Here is a 20,579-nt window from a genome sequence, read left to right as displayed (position 1 = left end):
CCCTATTGTCTTTTTGGAAGCTGCTAAAGACGATCCTCTTTCAACAAGCCTTCTAAATTTTTTATCCCAGTTGTTATCTGTCTTGGAATTGAATTAATTTTACCTGTGTGCTGTTGATGTTTTAAACTGTTTTTATATTTATAACAGCTTTTAAAAATGTTTTTATATGTGCAGTTGTTCTAACTGTTTTTATATGTGTAACTGTTTTATATACATTGCATAGTAAATTGCTTTGGGATGCTTCATGGGAAGCAATTCTTAAATGAAATACATAATAATAGTAAGTTACATAAGTTACTTAAATAGTTACATTATGTTGCATAACATACGTAACTTACGCTAAATAGCAGACAGTGCAAACCAAACTGCAGCAGAACAAAGACAGCACTGAGATATCAACATCTCAGCTAGATTCAGGCTGCTGTTCAGAACAGAAAGCACAGCTTTCTTACATCACTAATGGGGACTATTTATTAATTTACAAATATTTCTAGGCTATGTTTTAGGGCAAAACCCTTTCATGGCAGCTTACATTAGAAAGAATATAACAGAAGTCCAATGAAATACAATCAAACTAAAACAGCAGTCAATACATTTCAAAAGCTAGGACCACACTCATAGGGCAACATCCAGTGATGTCCATCCACTTGTGCAACAGAAATCGATTTACATGATGGGACTTCTAATTTCTTTTTGTCTCGTCCAGCTCCCTCCCAAATCTGGTCCCTCTAGGCCTCATTGCGTGAACAGACACCTGCTCATCCTACATTTGATCTCACTCACATAAAATTAAGTGGCTAAAAAGTATAAATCAAAACCAGCTGTTTTAAACCAACAGCAATGTAAGCCATTAAAAACTTTGCTCCAGCATCTTAACAAAAAGCAGCTCAAAATAAATGAAGCTAGATTAAAAGCCAGCACTGTGGGGCCCAAATGTATATCTCTTGAGAGGGAATTCCAAGAATATGGGCCCACCATATCCCATTTTATCATCACAACAACTCTGTGAAATGCATTTGGATACCATATAGTGACTGGTTCAGAGCCACCCAGTGACCTTCATGAGCAAGAAATTAAACTCATCTCTCCCTGATCCAAGTCCAGCATTCTGTTCTGTACCACCTCAGTCCCGGGGATCAAATGCAACCCCTCAGGCCTTGCTATCTGACCCTCAGAACTGTCACCAGGCCACAATCCTCATGGACCTCCTCCTCTGAGTGTTTTTGCCTGGCTGGAATGTGTCCAACTCTGATCAGGGCTGGTGCCAGGCATGCCAGGGCCATTGGGCACCAGCCTGCCTCGGGCCCACAGTGCCAGAGCGCAACCCCTTTATACAGGCCACACAAGGCTGATAACCCCCCATGTGCCCCCCAACTTCTAGCACTCCTGTCAATGATGTGTGCACTGTGTGCGCATGCCCACCATCAACCAAGATGGCAGCGGGGGCATCAGCTCCTTAGGGAAGCCTCCGTCACCATCTTGGTTGATGGCAGGTATGCGTGCACAGTGTGCATGTCATTTACAGGAGCACTACAAGTAGGTGGGGAATGCATGGCCCATGCTAACTATATGGGGGGAGGTGCCTGGGAGCTCCCTCTCTGTGATCCGTGGCAGGGTGAGGAGCTGACACTGCTGTGGATAGCAGAGTGGGAGCACTACCCTCCCACCCTAAGGAGGGGCTCCTCAAGGGCCCCTCTGGGCCACAGGGGTCCTCAGCCAGGGCCTAGCCTGGTTGCCCCCTGGCACCAGCCCTGACTCTGATAATACCTCTTGCTTGTCTCGATGGAGGAAACAGAGTGATGTGTGCTGCTCAAAGGTAACATTTACACTTGTGTTCCATCGACCTTTGCCTCCAGCCCTGCCCACCATTAGTATGTGGCCCTCAGAAAGCTGCCTTCACCCCTGCTGCACAGACTCTCTGTCAGCATAGGGGGCAGGGGGTTTGCTTCTGTGGAGCGCTGTGAGGGCTGAGCTTTAAATCTCTGATGTCTTTTATTGTCCTGAAATGCCACTTCCATGTCACTGTGTGAAGTCAAAAATGCCAAGCCAAAATTAAAATGTTCACTTTGAGCCGACCTTTCAAATTGATGTGTAGCTACACTCCTTTTCAACAGGAAATGTCAAAGCTTTCCATTTCTACTATTTGCCAGCTGGATTCATGCTGAATGTTTTCTTCTATGAAGGGTTTCTGTATGATAGTTTCATTACAGTGTATAAAATACCACTCTCAGAAGAGGATGGGAAATGGTGGGTTATCAAATCAGCCACTGGCACTGTGATGGTAGTGACTAGACCTAAACTATCCTTGACAGGTGCCTCTGCGGCCTCTGCTGATATTCCACCCCAACCTCTCCAGCTAAGGGCAGTTTGCCTTCTCCAGTACTGTCCATTTATCTGTTGGGAGCCCAGCTGCTGGTTGATGCTGCCTCTGCACCATTATTACTACATGTTACAATAGCACTAAGTTGGATGTTTACTCATGATTTTCTACTGAATGCCTAGTTGTGGCTGAATTGTGTGCAACTGCAGAATTTAGCTCTCTTCCAGTGACAAAATGGTTCTACCTCTCAGATTCATATATATTTACAGAACATTTCTTGTTCTTCCAGATCTACAAGGCTGAAGGCTGCTGTCTCATAAAGCAGGGATGAGGAACCCTGTAGCCTTGTAGATATACTCCAGCGAGTTGGGAGTTGGAGTCCAGCAACATCAGGGTTGTACATTTATACTCAGTACAATCCTGATGTTGCTGGACTCCAACTACCGTCAGCCCCAACCAGCATGGCCAATGTTCAGGGATGATGGGAATTGTACTCCAGAAATATCTCGAGGGCCACAGGCCCTCTGCCACTGTCATAAAGACTACTACAAATTAATAGTACCTGGTGGGGGAAGCACAGTTGCATCTATGTTGGAATTGCTTTAATGTTAAAATGTTATTTTTTTTAAAAAAAGATGTTTTTAAACCTTTTTTTAAAAAAGATGCTTTTAAAATGTTTTGAAATATGTTTTAATATATTTTAAGGCCTGTTTTAATGACATTTTAAAGTGTTTTTAGTGCTTTTGTTTGCCGCCCTGGGCTCCTTCTGGGAGGAACGGCAGGTTATAAATCAAGTAATAAATAAATAAATAAATAAATGATATTTAATCTGTTTTCTTTGGTCTACAGTGGCTATGATTTTGACTACGACTACTACAGAGATGACTTCTATGAAAGGTGAGCAGATTAAGCAAGCATGTACCTTTAGAAATGCTTCATATCTGAAGAACTGGAGAATGAGTTTATTAGTAGAATATAGGATCAGTGGGGTCTGCAACATAATGTTGCAGTATGGAATTTCCTGTGTTGGGTTTCAGCCAGTGCCTCAGTTGCATTCAGTGTCATTCTGGGAAGAAATGAAGCTGCTGGTTGGGGTTCATTTTGTTGTGGTTGCCATTTTGTTTTCCCCCAGAATGACACAATGTCTGTGATATTGGGAGTGGGGGATGGTGGTCACCCAGAATGGCCACAGCAGCCAGCTCCTCCTCCTGCTGCCACTGTTAGGAGTAAAATATAGGAAAGGAAATGTGGAAAGTCTAAGACAAAATGGGATGAATGCCAATGAGCGTATACCAAAATGAATAGGATTTTGTCATATGATAGACAAGGAGAATGAGGTTTCCAGCAAAGAAAAACTGTATCCTGAAGCAGTCTCTCCATTTTATTTTATTTTATTTTATTTTTGTGCTTCCATATATGAGATGCTGCCTTAGCACCAATGTGCTAAAGGGGAAGGCCATAGCTCAGTGGCAGAGCATCTTCTTTCCATGCAGTAGGCCCCAGGTTCAATCCCTGGCAACTCCAGGTAGGGCTAGGAAAGACTATCCTGGAGTCAGGTTAGGCAAATATGTCAGTGTTCGTTTCTAATTTTTCCAGTCTTAAATTCAGTTGTCCACATTTCCATGTCAGTTTGTGATTTTTTTTAAAAGTCCTCATGAAAATTCATTTGGATTTTAGTGTGAATTTCTCCTAATATGCACACTTTTTGCAAAGCAATTTTCTGTAATAAAATGCATTTTGGGTAGGTTATTTTAAGAAACATATGTTTATGCATATTTTACCTTAGTATATCAATTTTTTGTACTCATTACTTTGCTGGAGAACTGCATTGCAAAATTCAGACAAGTGCAATATTTGAAGCGTTTGAGAAAGTGCTAATTAGGCATGCTCACCTTTAAATGTGAGCTAAATCAAAATGCTCCTCCATCCCTACCCTGGAGACCGGTGCCAGTCAGTGTCAGCAATACAGAGCTAGGAGGACAAATGTTCCGACTCAATATAAGGCCACTTCCTTTCTTCTGCTGCAAAGTATAGAACTGAATACTGTGTTGCCAGAGCCCAACAAAAGGTGTGATGTGTTAACTTCTCTGAATCCAACTAAAGGGGGTAGATTTTTAAAAGGCATGAGAAGTAAATCCCAATCTCATTGAAAAGATGGAGTAGAAAGGTACAGCGTGGTGTAGTGGTTATAGTGTTGGACAAGGACCTGGGAAACCAGGGTTCAAATCCCTACTCAGCCATTAAAGCTCAATGGGTAACTTTGGGTCAGTCGCTTCCTCTCAGCCTCAGCTACCTCACTGGGTTGTTGTGGGGATTAAATGAGGGGGAGAATTATGGACACCACCTTGAGCTCCTTGGAGGAAAAGGTGGGATATGAATCAATCAATCAATCAAAAAATAAAGTCATGAATTCCCCCCCCCCAAGCAATCTGGGATGGAACTGGGAACAGTCCTCCGTGATTTTAAAATCCAGGTTCCTGATTCAGATCCACAATCTTTTCTCACCATGCTTGTTTTCTTTCTCTCCTTTTCTCTTTCCTATCCTCCTTTATTTTCTTTCCCCTGCTTTCTTGAACACATTCACACACTTTCACAGGCTGACATTTTCCTAATAGGTTCCTGAGTGCTTTCATCATCCAGGTCTCCTTAGCTTTGCTAAAGGCCAAAATCTCTAGCGCTAAAACGGCTCCACTTGGCTGCAGGCAACTAGGAGGCCAAGGGGCTGAGCAAACTGCTTTCCCCTGCCTGCATGTGTAACTTGGCTAAATACCATTGTGTCTGCTTCTCTCTGCACCTCAAACTCCATGGCAGGAGTCGCCATCCTTTTTGGATCAGAAGGAACATTTCAAATTTTGAAAGAGTGCTGGGGAACCAGTCACACAATGGCTGCCATGGGGGCTTGGCATAACACAAAATTAGAGAGTAGTCATGGTAAAGTTTTCCCCTTAATTATATGTCCATCCTCAAAAAGACTTGACTGGTTGAATTTCTGCCTGCCACACAGTTGTTAAAAGGTACAAGAAACCTGTTTTCACTCCAATGCCAACCCTAAAACAAAGCCTAGGCTGCCATCCTGTACCCACTTACCGGGAGACTTCTGAGTAAACATGTATACCATTCTACTGTAAGGTAACTATACTGTGAATTCTTAATGAGACGCTAGTCTTTCACTCCTGCAACAGAGGAGGCATGCCTACACCTCTATGCAAAGTTTTCACATTTGCTGGGGGCAGGGGAGGATTCTTTAACATTCACCCACAGTTATTGTGTAGTAGTATTTGCAGAAAATAGCTTCTAGGGAATGCTTGATCTCAGGGAAACCCAGCACAGAAAAGATGCATCCTAGTTGCTAGGGGAAAACTATGAATGCTCTAAGGACAAGAAAAAAGACAGAAGCATTAAAAGTGTGCTAAAGGGGAGGGCAAAACAGCAGCTGTTTGGGATCCCATGGATTCCCATTGCCTGGCGTCTAAATAACTAACTTACCAATCACAGTTCTGACTTCACTCATTGGCTAATAACACTGACAGGTAGGAGCAGCCAGGCTGGCTCAATTCACATAAATTGCTTAATAATAATAATAATAATAAATTTAATTTTTGTGTCGCCTATCTGGCCGAAGCCACTCTAGGCGACGTACATATTAAAATTCAATAAAATACAATATAAATACAGAATAAAATACAATGCAGTCAACACTAATGCAGCCGTAAAACTATGTAGGGCAATCAGTAAACAATTATCACAGAAACAATAAACAATCACAGAGAAATTAGCCCACCCCGGGAATCCCAAAGGCCTGTCCAAAGAGCCAAGTTTTTAAGGCTCGGCGAAATGTATCCAGGGAAGGGGCATGGCGGAGATCAAACGGGAGGGAGTTCCAGAGAGTGGGGGCCGCCACTGAAAATGCCCTCTCTCTAGTCCCCACCAACCTAGCTGTTTTCGTTGTTGGGACTGAGAGAAGGCCCTGCGTGGGTATGTGCATGTTTTGTTCCATAACTTTCTTTCTAGGAGGACTAAAGACTTTTTTAAGAAAGAAAGAAAGAAAGAAAGAAAGAAAGAAAGAAAGAAAGAAAGAAAGAAAGAAAGAAAGAAAGAAAGAAAGAAAGAAAGAAAGAAAGAAAGAAAGAAAGAAAGAAAGAAAGAAAGAAAGAAAGAAAGAAAGAAAGAAAGCTCAGATTCTGGACTACGTGCTGGGGCACCACTGGAAGCCTTCGTGGGTGCCATGGTACCCACAGGAGATGGGTTGGTGATCACATGGTATAAAAAAGGGCACAACTTTCTACCAACCTTAAGCCAGGCAGCTATGAATAGACACTAAACTGAGATAAAACACAAGAGGGGGAGTGATGATGGTGTTGAAAACCAAAAGAACTGGCTTGCACATTAGTTCTGAAGTCCTAAGGAGTTTCTCAATTAATTATAAGAGTGAAAACATTAAGGGGAGTGGTTTAAAATGTATTAAAAGTCACAGTCCTGCAGGTTATAGTGGTTTGCTAAGTAAAAGTCTTCTGTGAGCTTTTAACAGCATTGGCTTTGCAAACCTGTCTTCTGAAACCATTATCAAATTTCATCCCTCCTGGCTTTTTATCCCAGGCAATATAATGAGTTGTATGCATGGATGGAATGCTAGCTCCCCCTAGAGGTAATAGATGAAGATTGTCTCACAGTTCCTCCAAGTTTGCTATTGATGTGTGAAAAAAATGGGAATGGACTGCGTTCAAGTTGATTCTGATTTATGGCGACCCTATGAATAGGATTTTCATGGTAAGCAATATTCAATATTGCCTTCCTCTGAGATTGAGAGGCAGTGACTGACCCAAGGTCACTGGCTGTGTGGTGTATATATATATTTAATTTCCCCTAGTCTGGTTCTGTGCTGCTGAAGACTGCTTCTTCTCCTACTTTGTCCCTTGGCTAAGACATCAAGGGCCAGGACTGAGGCAACTGAATTGCTCTGAAATAAAATAATTTTGGAAAAACCAAACAAAGATGTGTCACAGTTATCACCATCAGATCATCCCAGATTACTTCCACGTATATATATGGGATTCCACAAATTGCAAATATATGGTGTCTACAGCATTATTATAAAATGCTTAAGCTTTTAACATAGTGATACTTGATACCTCTTAGACATGGTGGGGGCAGAAAGCAGACTGGTATCTACAGCAAGAACTCTGAATGACCTGCAGAAGATCAGCAAGGAGTCTGACTCCCAAATGTTTATTAATAGCAACAAAAAAGATTTCTCCTCTTCTAAATGAGGCTTCTGAGATGAAGAAAATTTGATTGGAGTGGAGGGACCAGGAATAGTTTCTGGGGTGACAAGACTGTGAGCTCAGTTCCAATACTGAAAACAAATGTCTGGACTGGACACATGTCCAGAGGCTCCCTATTTCTTAAATCTAAGAGTATGTTGCCTCCACTATTTTGCATCTGGCTCCAGCTGGTGAGTCTCAGGGCTCCAGTCAAAAACAAAGTCGATCTCGCAAGCCTGAAGTCTGACTGCTCCTGTCTTAGACTACCCAAAATGTATAAAATAATTGTATAGATAATTGTTGGGAAAGTGGCAGAATTAGAGCACACCTTTTGCATTGTTCAGCTGCATGGAGACTTTGGCAGGAAATGCAGTCTCTGGAGAAGGACTAGAGCTCTGTAGCAGAGCATTTGCCTTGCATGCAGAAGGTCTGAGGCTCAATCCCTAGTGTTTCCAGGTAGGCCTATGGAAAGCTCCTGCCTGAAAACCTGAAGAGCCGCTGCCAGTCAGTGTTGACAATACTGAGCTAGATGGACCAATAGGCTCACTGTGTATAAGATGGCTTCCTCTGTTCTTAACTTCAGTGATTCAAAAGATCATAAAATGGGTTATCCCACTGGATCTAAATTATTTCTTATTTATTTAAAAGGAGTTATTCTGAAATACGTTTTTTTTAAACTATTTTCTCATATGACAGTGGCAGGACATATCCTCTATGCTAAACACTGGGAAAGGAAAGAAACACAACAATTAAGAGAAAGGTGTATTAAAATATGGGAAATAACTACCGTGAATAAAATCACATGGGTTCTACAGGTAAAACAGGAAAGAGTCAATATTAACAAATTTTAGCTCAATAAACAAAGCCTAATAAAAATAACTCAATCCCCTTTTTATAAATTAGAAGGAAAGTATTTAGATTAAAAGTAAGAATTAGGTTTATAATACTTCTAAGTTAGTGATGTCTTAATTTTGTGAAGATGTATGTGGTTTTAAAGATTTTGTATAGTGTCTTCCATTTTTATTGTGTTTTTAAGGTCGTTTGTATAGTGGTTTTGCATAAGATTTAAGTGCACTTGAAAGATCTGATACGACATTTTAATGGTGTGGTTTAGAATAAATGTTTGCAATATATAACGTTAAAGGGTTCCTTTGGAAGCAAGAAACGTTACATGTTTAAAATGTATGATTAAATTTATCTTAAGGCATTACAATCAAATAAAGTTTTATATTTTTCAAAAGTGCTTCTTCCACTGTAAATTGTTTTTGTCCTGCAGACTTTTTGAGTATCGGGGACGGGTCTCTCCTATTCCCAGGGTGGTTCCTGTGAAGCGTCCACGAGTGACCATCCCTTTAGTACGGCGTGTAAAAGCAACACTCCCAGTCAAACTCTTTGCCCGGTCTGCCGCCATTGCAAACAGCTCTGCCAAATTAAAATGTAAGTTTCTGTGTCATTACACCAACATAATTCATATTTCAACAAATGCAAGCTTGCCTTCAGCTTGCCTTTGTGTCGTATTATGCATCATACTTTAAGGGTAGCTTTTCAAGGCGAGCCTGTTTATTGCATGTATTTTATGTATGTATTTATAACAACAGGGGCGGCTGGTGCCCACTAGGACTGGTAAGGCAGAAGGCAGGGAGAATAGCAGTAAGTGGAGCCACAGTCAATGACAGGCACAGCCAGCTAAGTCTAGTTTTGCCACCACCCTTCTGCATGTTGAGTTCTACAAGGGTATCACTGAGACTAAGGAGAAGGAAGGTGACAGTGCTACTCTCTCACTGGTTATAAGAAAGAAGATAGGCAGGGAGGGACTGGTTGTGGGCAAAACGAGGAGCAGTGCCCTATTCACCGCAATAGGTCACTGTACATTTATACCCCACTGCCTGTCCCACAAGGCCCTCCAAGTTGGCTCAGAGTCATAGGAAAAAGAATTACACTATGACCATAAAATCAACTACCACAACAAACTAGAGAGAGCATTACAAATGGAACTGGATAAGAGCCAACCATAGAGCAGAGAGGAAGTCACATCAAGCCACATGCTTGAAGAAACAGAAAAGTCTTTCTGGCTCAGATGAGAGTCGCAGTAGAGGACGCCAGTATTAGGTCAGTGTTTAACACACCAAACACACAAAGAGTGAATACTTGCCTTTAAAGTTGGGGGACCAGTGTGGTGTAGTGGTTAGGGCTGGGGAGTCCCAAGTTTAAATGCCATCTCAGCCATGAAACTCTCATTGGATGACTTGAGCCAGTCACACAGTCTCACCCTAATCTACCTCACAGGTTTGTTGTGAGGGTAGAAATTGCTCCTTGGAAGAAAGGTGGAATAAAAATTGTCATGCTATATGCTATATATGTGGCATATACCATCCATGCACAAGAGGGAGGTATTCACAGTCTCGGTGGAACCCCAAGGTTTGCAGAAGAAGAAGAAGAAGAAAACTTTAGAAGGGAAAATCCTAAGGAGGGGGCCAACAGAAACAGCCCAATGAGGACTGACCATGAGTTGTTTTTTAAAAAAAGTTCTAAGTTACAAATCCTTGGTGACCAAGATATTCTCCAAGGAATGTCGTCATCTTGCCATTATAGTCCAGAGCTTCCATGCCTTTAATAAGCTGTGTATGAGAATTAGGGCACTGATCGCTTAACCCATTTATGGAGCACTCTGATGGGAGAAACTGTACCTGCCCAAATTCTCCTATCTTCTTCACAGCTATGAAAGGCAAAGGAAACCTGTCCTATATTGAATCCAAGAACCTTATATTGTGATGGCTCTCAAGTAGGATCTGCTACTGAAAGGTATACAGGGAAAAGACCTAAATCTCTACTCAGGAAATCACTTTTTTAAAAAAATAAGAAAGAAGAGTAAGACGTACTTCCAACTTCTCTCTCTCTCTCTTCCAAGTGAAATGCAATGAACTGCAGACAATTAAAACAGAGTTAACGCAGATCAAATCCAACATTGACGCTCTCTTGGGCAGATTGGAGCAGATTTCTGAACAACAGAAAGCATCGACAGGTCAGTTGGCTGACTGCAAATGTCTCGTCAGTGAGGCCAAGACATTGCAGGAATTCAGGTGCAGAGAGAAACTAAGTGCCAGTTACCTAGCTGTGGCCAGCACTCCTTCATTTGGTAGCTTGTATGCATTTATTATTTTGCAGCTATAATTCAGCAGTTGGGGCCACTGTGCTACTCCAAGGTGCTCTTGCTTTTAAGTACAAGCTATTGTTTCTGGAGCATCTGAAAGATGAAGATATTTTACAAGCATTTTATCATAAAGGTTGCAATGGCAAAAGTTAAACAGAACCACTTCTGGAAACCTGTGTTTTCAAAAGGCTCTCAGCTTTCCAAAAAGAGATCAAGGCAAACTAGAGCTGCCATGCAATTTTTTTCATTTCTTCCTTGAAAGTACACCTGCATGGGCTAAATGTACCAGGCTTCACTAGGCTAAGATCGTGGTAGGAGTCTCTAGCTCACAGATCTTAATGGCAGTAAGCTAGCTGTATGGTTTTTGATGGTAGTCTGGCCCTGTTTGAGCTGCTATATCCAAGTGTAAATAACAACAGGAACAAGAGAATAGGAAAGAAACTAAATCACATTATTACATCTATTTCTGACATGTAGACATGAGTGCTGTTGTTTATGTAGCCCAGTGGTCCCCAAACCTTTCTTCCCCTAGACCACTTGAAAATTGCTAAGGATCTTGCCGGACAACTTAATGATTTTTCTGCCTGTTCTTTAGCAATTGTAATCCCATGTATTGACTCTCTGCACTCCTTTCAAGTGCCCTGAGACTCTTTTCCCTGCTCTGGACTTTCCTCCATCTTGCCACTATCCGTGGCTTTATTCCTCTGAGAAAGGCAAAGCTCCTCCCCTGTCACTTCTGGTCTATCCAGTTCGCCTTCCAGGCAGACCCCTGGGTTTCAAGGTCACACACATGCACACATCATTCTTCACACATATGTAGATCTGCTGCTCTGCAGAGTTACCACCACAGCCTGGATGAAGCTCACGGACCACTGGTGCTCCATGGACCACAGTTTGGGAACCCCTGATGTAGCCAAAATGGCACCACATACATAAGTTTGCAAGAGTACCAAAACAATGGAGAAAAACCCATGAGGAAGGACCCCCCCTCCCAACAATAATAGCAGAATAAGGACTGAGTGTGTGCAGTGGCCACAAACTTCTGGCTGTTGGGGAGGAAGAATTGAATGGAGTATTGTGCAGGAGCGATGTGGCAAACTGACCGGAGCAGTGAACAGGAGCAACCCACAATGCAAAATTTGGTTGCCAGTCCCTCTTGTTTTGATCCAATGGCATTTGCCCATTTTTCCTGACTTATACTGCAACCCCAACCATGTTTTCTCAGAAGTTAGTTCTACTGAATCCAGTTGGGGCTTTCTCCCAGATGCATGGGTTAGGATTGCAGCCATAGCCCTGTGCCATAAAGTGGTAGTTTTTAGAAGGTGCTGTGGCTTCACCTAACTGAGGAGTTGTGGCTTGTCCTATCCTCTTCTTCCCAAACCACATGGAAACATGGAAATCCTCTAGCTCCAGCTCTTGTTAGAGGGACATGGCTTCTCCTGCCCGCTCCCTCTATGAGTGACATGGGGGAGCTTCATCCCTCTAAACCTGGAGCCAGTGGCCTCCCCAGCACTCAATAAGTGGTCAAATCTCTTTCCACGCCCTGCCTTGCCTCACACCTGGCACAAAGGGCAAGATCTATCACACAGGAGAGAGATCTTAGACTCTTGTTTAGCATGAGCAACAGTGAAAGGAAATGGAGAGTGACAGAAATGGATTGGAAATCTCTTGGCTTTTCCCTTGCATCTTTTCCTGCAGAGGTTAGAAAGAAAGCAGATGGAAACAAAAGCGAGCTTTCCCAAGAAGACACAGCCTCAGAGGCAGAAATGAACACAGAGGAGCCACTGAATGGGGAGGAGGGAGAAGAAGAAGGTCTCGTGCGGGATGACTGTGAGGATGAATTGGTAAGAGCCCATGGGAAAACGTCGCTGTCCCACCGCTGTGGATTTATAAGCCTGATACAATTTTTACAATGTTCAAGTTCCTGGGGAAAGTAATAGACTTCTCTCCTTGCCCCCCCAAAATAAATAAATGAATAGGCATATTTCATGCTGTCATTGGTTACAGCTGTGTTTCAGGAAACTTGCAGCCCATCCTGGGAGGGATACCAGGAAGAGCTTGAAAAATTGATGCTGAGGAATGAAATCTGTCCCTTTGCATTCACATCAACAAATCCAGGTTTGCTCAGCTGTCAATCTGTTGGATCAAAGCTCTTTGCACTGAAGAGCTCTGATCCAAGATAGTTTATTCTCAGATGTGTGAAATATATTGTATATCGGGAAATATATTGTAATAAGCTCTTGTAAACTTCCAGTTCAAATGGCTTTGGACTTGATTCAACAGAGCACATGCATAAATCAGAAATCAGCTGCTTAGTAATGAAGCAGGAGGCTGAAAATCCACACACACAACCCACTCCTCCTCCTTAAAAACTTTGGGATGCCACACTTTTATTTTCTTTTGAAAGTGTTTCATGCGGAGCCTGGGATAGCATGGCCAAGTGCATATCAACAAAGAAAAGAACTAAAGAGGACACAGATTTGCATAAGCTTGCATATGCTAATTTATATGTAGAGATGCAAATTTACAAAGAATTACTATAATTTAAACAGAAACACACTATGTCTCACCATCGCAGGGAAAGCTGTGACCAGGGACCTGTGCGCCTGCTCAGTAGTAGTGCTCAAGGTGCTAACTGTTGACAGACATCTTCAAGGCCCCTCCTGCTATCCCTTCTGATGAACCATCTTTAAACTAGACTGGGAGAAGGCAGCCCTTCAAAGAGAAGACTGTCCTCTCCAAAGAAAGGGGCATGGAGACCTTAGCCTTGGATGCTGGATTGGGACTGAGAATCACGCACATGCAGCATGATTCTTCAGCCAGCTAGGGATATGCCTACGCAAAAGCCTGCTCCTAAATATGTGTAGCTTTCAGCTAGATCAGGGCAAATATCCAGGGATGGCATCAGAACTTGCTAACAGTGGACACTTGCCCAGGCCCATGCCGCATATAGGGCTCACTGCCAATGCCTGGATTTTATTGGTCCTGCTCCTCCTCTTCCTTTTTTTCTTCCTGTTAATCTGACCTCTGTGTGGACAGTAAGTGGAGCAAGAAGAAAGGGAAGTCACCTCTGCACACCTTTTCCCCATTCTGGGAGGTAGTACCTACTGGACCTCAAGGAAGAGGCAAATGAATGGGCAGCAGGCAACAGCAGCAACACGGAGGAGGAGGAGGGCCTGTACACAGAGAGAGGGCCTATAGAGAGCAACTTGTTCAGACCTCCTCCCCAAACTGGAACCAGCATTGCAAGTATCTATCATGCCTTGTCTTACTAGATCTTCAGAGAATGCTCTGAAATATGGAGCCCCAATGAAACATTCCAGAAGCCCTCTCCACAGTAACTCGGGGCAGGGTTTCTGTGTGGCTGCTTCCATTTAGCATAACAGCATCCCCATTGGGATATGACACTACCTTTACTTTCCAGAAATGATTGAAGGCACTTTCATTTGACAAGTTTTTCCATCTGGATGAAAAGGCCTCTGCTTTAGGTGTTTACTTCCTCTTGCTTTTAAACCTATTTCTAGTTCTCATTTGGGTTTTTTGTACTGTTTTTATGGTATGTTTGTAATTTGCCTTGAGACACATGTAGAAGGTTTTTTGTAAATTACTATATCATCATCCCAACTGTAGCAGATATATCGCTGAAATATTTTGACAACTGGTTTACCACAGTATTTACCTTAACACGAAGAAGCTTTCACAGCACTGGCCATTTAAGTCAGAGAGACAGAGTAAGACTCTCTTAGAGATATGCCACAGCTAAACCCACCCAACTCGTTAGTCCTGTGTGGACATTTAGGCATATAGAAGAAATGGTGTATGGCATGGGACTGGGAGGCTCGGCAATGTGCTATGCTTGTGGTTGTGACATTGACCCGTCACAGATTTACAAAAGAATATGTGTACAGCAGAGTGCAGACTCTGCCATGGTTCCACTTTATGCACATCAATGGAAAATGCAAGTCCTGCAGCCAAATGTCTGATGATGATGACCAGCTATCGTTTGACCTCATTTCCAATGAAAAAGCCATTTACCACGCCTTCCCCTGCCCACAGCTCCCTAAAATCAAACTTCACATTAAATTTTAAACCCAATTCAGTACATTATTATGCTTTTCAGCAATTTGGTTTATTCATTCATCAGTGAGCAATTTTGAAAGCTGCATGCGTTGTAATGCAATACAAACAAAGTTTAGAGTGGCCATAATTCCAGAACATATATCTCTCCTCATTCACTGAAAGCCACTGTGGCATGTTGGATAAGGAAGTGCTGAAAGCCCCACTTACTCATCTTGCTTACTGGATTACCTTGGGCCAGTCACTAACCTATCTCACTGGGTGGTAGTTGTTGTGTGGGGGGTGAAAAATGTGTTAACCAAATTAAGCATTGTTACAATATGAAATGACACCGTGGTTGAGCAACTCCTAAACCAGGGCACACAGATTTGAAACGGCAATTCCACAAAAGCATAATGATGTACATTACATTTAATGGATAATTTAATAGTGCTGAAGAAGAGCAGACTGTCATAAATGGGAACTTCTTTGGACCTAGCCCTGCTTGCTCAGCAAATTCCCAAGCTGCTTTCAAAGCACTGGCATCATCATTTAGCATTCATTTCTAGAAGGTTTGCCGAGGTACAAAGTACTTTACAACTCCCATCTCATGTATCAGCTTTCCCCCAAAGAGCATCTTCTCAGGACATTGCACTTGCATTATTAATTTAAACAATTCTGAGCTGCAATAGGTTGTTACTGTTGCTAAACAAATTATAGTTACTCCACCATGACTATTAGTAGTTATGGATGCTTGGGGAATCTGATCTTTGCTCATTCCTACAAGTGTTACCAATGTGGCACCCATCAGCCCACATATGCCCACAGAGGCCTTCCCTGGCGCCCACAGAGTTCCCTCCCCCCCCCCAACCTCTGATGAAATTAGTTCTGAAAGAAACATTCAACTGTGGCCAATATAATAGGTTGCAGTATGTGTGTGTGGTGTCCATGACCATTTATCTGCTTTGCAAATGTGGGCCGTGAAAGGTTGGTGACATTCCTGCCCTCCTGGACACTTAGGCCCCATCTGCACTATACATGTAAAGGAGTATCCACACCACTTTAAACAGTCATGGCTTTCCCCAAAGAATCCTGGGAACTGGCGTTTGTCATTGGGTGATTGCCTTTCGGACCCCTGGCAGTTGTGCTGTATGATGCCAGAGGGTATCATCTTGTCACCAATGCTATTTAACATCTGTATGAAGCCCTTGGGAACAGTCATCAGGAAATTTGGGGCAAGGTGTCAGCAGTACGTTGATGATACCCAGCTCTATTTCTCTGTAACATCTGAATTGGGAGATGCTGTGCAAGCCCTGGACCACTGCCTGGACTCGGTGGTGGGCTGGATGAGGGCCAATAAACTGAGTCTGAATTCTAGCAAAACAGAGGCACTGTGGGTTGGTGGTACCCAAGTTTGGATAATTGGTCAGTTGCCTGCTTTGGATGGGGTCATACTCCCTTTGAAAGAGCAGGTTCGTAGTCTGGGGGTGCTCCTGGATCCATCTTTGTAACGAGAGGCCCAGGTGACCTCAGTGGCTAAAGGTGTCTTTTACCAGCTTCGGCTGGTAAGACAGCTGCGATCGTTTCTGGACTGGGATAGCATCCACTGGTAACCTCCAGGCTAGATTGCTGTAATGTATTCTATGTGGGGCTGCCCTTGAAGTTGGTCCGGAAGCTGCAGCTGGTGCACAATGCAGTAGTGCAACTGCTCACTGGGACGTTATAGCCATCATGTCACCCTGCTGCTGAAATAATTGCACTAGCTGTGCATTAGCTACCAGGTCAAGTTCAATACAGCTTGGGACCAGGTTACCTGAAACATACTCTGACCCCTTATATACCCAGTTGATACCTATGCTCTGCAGTTGAGGGCCTCCTGCAGATATCGTCTTATCAGGAGGTCGATGCCGCACAACGTAGGAAGCAGACCTTGAGTGCAGTGCCACCTACCCTTTGGAATTCCCTCCCCTTAACTATTACACAGACACCACCTCTGTTATCTGTTTGGCGCCTACTGAAGTCCTTCCTCTTTCAAGAAGCCTTTTCCCAGTCTGCATCTGTGTTGGAATTGCTTTTTAAGATTTTTTTTTTAACTTTTTTTAAAAGGTGTTTTCAAAGATGTTTTATTTTAATATATTTTAAAGTCTTTTTAAGATGTTTTAAAGAGTTTTTAGTGTTTTTGTTTGCCGCCCTGGGCTCCTACTGGGAGGAAGGGCAAAATAGAAATTGAATGAATGAATGAATGAATTCCCAGAAGTGGTTTATTAATCAACCCCCCTTCCCAGGGAACTGTAGCTGTATCAGGGGAATAGGAGTCTTCTAACAATTCTCAGTACCTTTAACAAACTACAGTTCCCAGGATTCTTTGACTATTTAAAGTGGTATGATACTGCTGTAAATGTATAGTGCAGATGAGGCCTTAGTGCTAAAACACCAAACCAAGCCATTTGTCAACATGCACACTTGGGCTGCAGTCCTATACACACTTACTTGGGAATAAGTCCAACTGAACTCAGTAAGACTTACCCCTGAGTAGACATGCATAGGATTGATTGCACTGTTAGGCTTATTTATTTCCGTTACCTGTAACACTTATCCCAGCAACAACTCAAAAAGAGAATCAAATAACCCCCACTTCTCTTTTAGGAGAATAGCCATTACACAGATGTGGAGGATTCCAGCCTACAGTAACCAGGTATATTTAAGAGCATATAGAATTCTTTTTGTAAAAAAGAAAAGAATCATGGAACTGTATCTAAATGAATTGTGTATCTTTATATTTAGTTAATTTTGCACACTTATTTTCAGTTGTCCCCTCCTTTTTGCCTTTTTTTTTGCCAAATTTTTTCTGCTTTGATTTTATCAAAGAATGCATTATACATTGGGAGCATTATACATTGGGAACAACAGGCATGTAGTGCAGGGATGAAGAGCTCTTTGCCCTCCAGATGTTGTTGGACTCCCAACTCACATCATGGCCAATGGTCAAGGGAGGATGGAAGTTGGAGTCCCTGGTGTTGAGGGTGGTGCCTAAATAGACCTGTAGACCCATGGCTGATTTTTGTCCATTTCCCCCCAATCCTCCAGAGCAGATTTTGGGGATGGGGTGAGGGCTGACAAGGGGGAGAAGAAGTGGAAGTTTTGTTGCATGAGCTAAAGTGTGATTCCACCCATTACATTCAGTGGCCCCAAACTTCATTCTGATAGTGGCTCTCCAGGCTTTCAGGCAGGAGTCTTTCCCAGCCCTACCTGGGGATGGCATGGATTGAACACAGGACCTTCTGCATGCAAAGCATATACTCTACCACTGAGCTACAACCCTTCCCTTCAAGAACTGATCATGAACCACAGAGAAGTTATTCAGGCTGTGTCTATTTACTCTCTTTCTCTCTTCTCCCTTCACCTTAGCATGTTCGGCGAAACAGTAATGAAAAGAGGATAGCAAAGAGGTTAAACCCTGCCTTGGCATGTTGAGCAAGAGAAGCATAACATGCAGGACTGCCATCATCTCTCTGCCTGGCACTCAAAAGGAGAAACATGGACCAATATATCCAAGCTGTTGTGCAGTACACAGCAGACTAGTCATCCCAATGGATCCTCCTCATCACCCATCCAATCTACCTTTGTACTACAGACTTAGAGCCCTGTTGCTAGCACAAGCACCAATTGTTCCATGATCTCCAATAGCCAGATATTGGGACTGATTTCTCACACCAGGAGAAGACAAAGAGACATTCTATATAAAGAGCCTACTGTGAGACAGGATGGGGACCTGATGTGTAAAATGAAGAGAGAAAATTATTTCACTATATACAATTTATGGTTTTGCATTTGGAAACCAGATTATGACTGGGATAGCCAGGGGTGCCTCCTTCTAGTCCATTTACCTCCTTTCTAAGTAGCTTTGCTCCTGCATTACCCTGCAGACTGTGGCATTTGGGACATGCCCTTGTTATATGGTGTGCCCTTTGGAAAACTGAACAGAGCACATGGCTATTAACAGATCATTCTGTACAGGAGTAACAAACCATCTTTTGTTCATCCAGTTTCCTAAGCATCAGCAATGGTTAAGGTGGGTGGTAGGTCCATGCTAGAGAGGCAGGTGTGAGTACTGAATGAAGTTATAGTAGAGCATACAATAGGAGACACATATTAAATCAAACTTCTCAGAATAAGGGATGTAATTGTTCACTTTACAACCCAGCAGCACCCATGCTGTTCATTAAATTTCCATAAGTCATTTATTTGCTCTTTATAAAAATAAGGAAAATCAAATCAGGTCTAAAAGGGAAAGGATGAGATGGTCACATGGCAATGGAGCCTCCCCCCACAATCACATGGCACCTGAAACCAATCAAGTTGATGACCCAAGAGGCTAAAGATGAGAAGAAAGCTAGTTTCTCGTCATTTTTGTCTAAGGATACAATAGGGATGGGTGAGAAATTTGATTCAATTCACATTTAAAGCCAAATTTAACAAATTCACGCTTTCTGAAATAATATTAAACCAAAGCACAGCCATCTTTCTAAATTGACATGTATCCGCATTTTCCAATGTTCTCTAACCAAGCAATGTTTACAAAAATACATGTATTAGGGGGAAATGTGCAGAAAAATGGGTACTGGTGAAAATAACATACAGAAATGCATTATATTAGGATAAACTGCTTGCAGAAAAAGTGTACATTACACAAAACCACATACAAAAATATATTTATTATGAGATATTTGCACTAAAATTTTCATGAGTTTTTAAAAAGAAAAATTGCAAAGTGCTGCAGAAATATGGAGAACCAAATTTAAGATGAGAAAAATGAGAAATTGAGAGAACTGAAATTGGCAGATCATTCCATCCCTAGGATACACGCATGAAGTAATCTGCATCCTGTAGTCTCCATTGCCCCTTCTCTGAAATGCAGATGCTTTCATCCCACTCACACCTATAAAGACAAATAGGTATGCAACACATGTTGTGCAGCTTATTAAGCTAAAACATCTTTGCAATATTCCCATCTGTGTACAATCCTCTCGTAAGACAGGTTATACAGTACCTGGTCACCAGCTTTAGAGGTAGATGGTGTGGTGCTTGCCTAGCAGTGCGACTCTGTCCTACAGAGTCTGACCCGCTGCTTGGAAAAGGAGAGTAAGAGCTGTATTATTGATTAGGCCTTGGTTCTAAACTTTCTTCAACGGATTTCTGCTGGAAAACATACATCCTGAGAGTTTCCCTTCCTTAGGGCATGTTAACAGCAGGTCATGGCTCTCAAAGCACAACAATGCACATCCGTTTCTTTCTTGAAAATACACCTGGAGAGTAAAAAGGGGCACGTGTTTTATTTTTCTTTGCTTTCTTTTTCTATTGCCTTTTCTCTTTTGTGTCTCTTGCAAAGTTTGCCCACTTTGTTGTATTGATCTATTTTAGAATTACTTTCTAGGCTTTGTTTTCCTATGATCCAGCCACAAGATTGAGGTATGGAAGGAAAGGAGGGGGCCTTGTATATAAAACCCTGTATAATAAAAGGAGGAACTTGATCCATCTTGTAGTCTTGCTTTTTTTAAAATAAAAAAAAACTGCCACAAATATGATTAGCATTATTTCCACCTTTGAAATAGTCATTCTTCTGACTAGAAATAGAAGCTAATTTCAGGGTACGTTTACATCACATTGAACACGTGTTTTGGTTGATATCACTTAATGCACATTCCCCTTGATCTTTTTGCTCTTTCTGTGGCTTCCATATTTAATATATATATGAATACTACCAACTCAGAACTGCAAGTAGGTCCTGCAA

The 20,579-nt window shown here is 42.3% G+C and overlaps 1 protein-coding gene across 9 annotated transcripts in view; it reads left to right on the top strand.

The window, feature by feature from the left end:
• Positions 1 to 20,342, top strand: part of RALY (RALY heterogeneous nuclear ribonucleoprotein) — a 390,500-nt gene extending 370,158 nt beyond the window's left edge. For all 9 annotated transcript variants that reach the window (XM_061631638.1, XM_061631639.1, XM_061631640.1 and 6 more), the window contains 6 exons: positions 3,170 to 3,217; positions 8,858 to 9,018; positions 10,490 to 10,603; positions 12,431 to 12,576; positions 17,435 to 17,483; positions 18,197 to 20,342. In XM_061631638.1, the coding sequence (XP_061487622.1) occupies positions 3,170 to 3,217; positions 8,858 to 9,018; positions 10,490 to 10,603; positions 12,431 to 12,576; positions 17,435 to 17,479 (514 nt within the window). In that variant the 3' untranslated portion in view covers positions 17,480 to 17,483; positions 18,197 to 20,342. The remainder of the gene's footprint in view (positions 1 to 3,169; positions 3,218 to 8,857; positions 9,019 to 10,489; positions 10,604 to 12,430; positions 12,577 to 17,434; positions 17,484 to 18,196) is intronic.
• The last annotated feature ends 237 nt before the right edge of the window (positions 20,343 to 20,579 follow it).

The sequence above is a fragment of the Rhineura floridana genome, chromosome 6, assembly GCF_030035675.1.
Source record: "Rhineura floridana isolate rRhiFlo1 chromosome 6, rRhiFlo1.hap2, whole genome shotgun sequence".
Taxonomy (NCBI): Eukaryota; Metazoa; Chordata; class Lepidosauria; order Squamata; family Rhineuridae; genus Rhineura; species Rhineura floridana.
The sequence above is the reverse complement of the archived record's forward strand: the minus strand, read 5'-3'. Positions and strand labels throughout refer to the sequence as shown.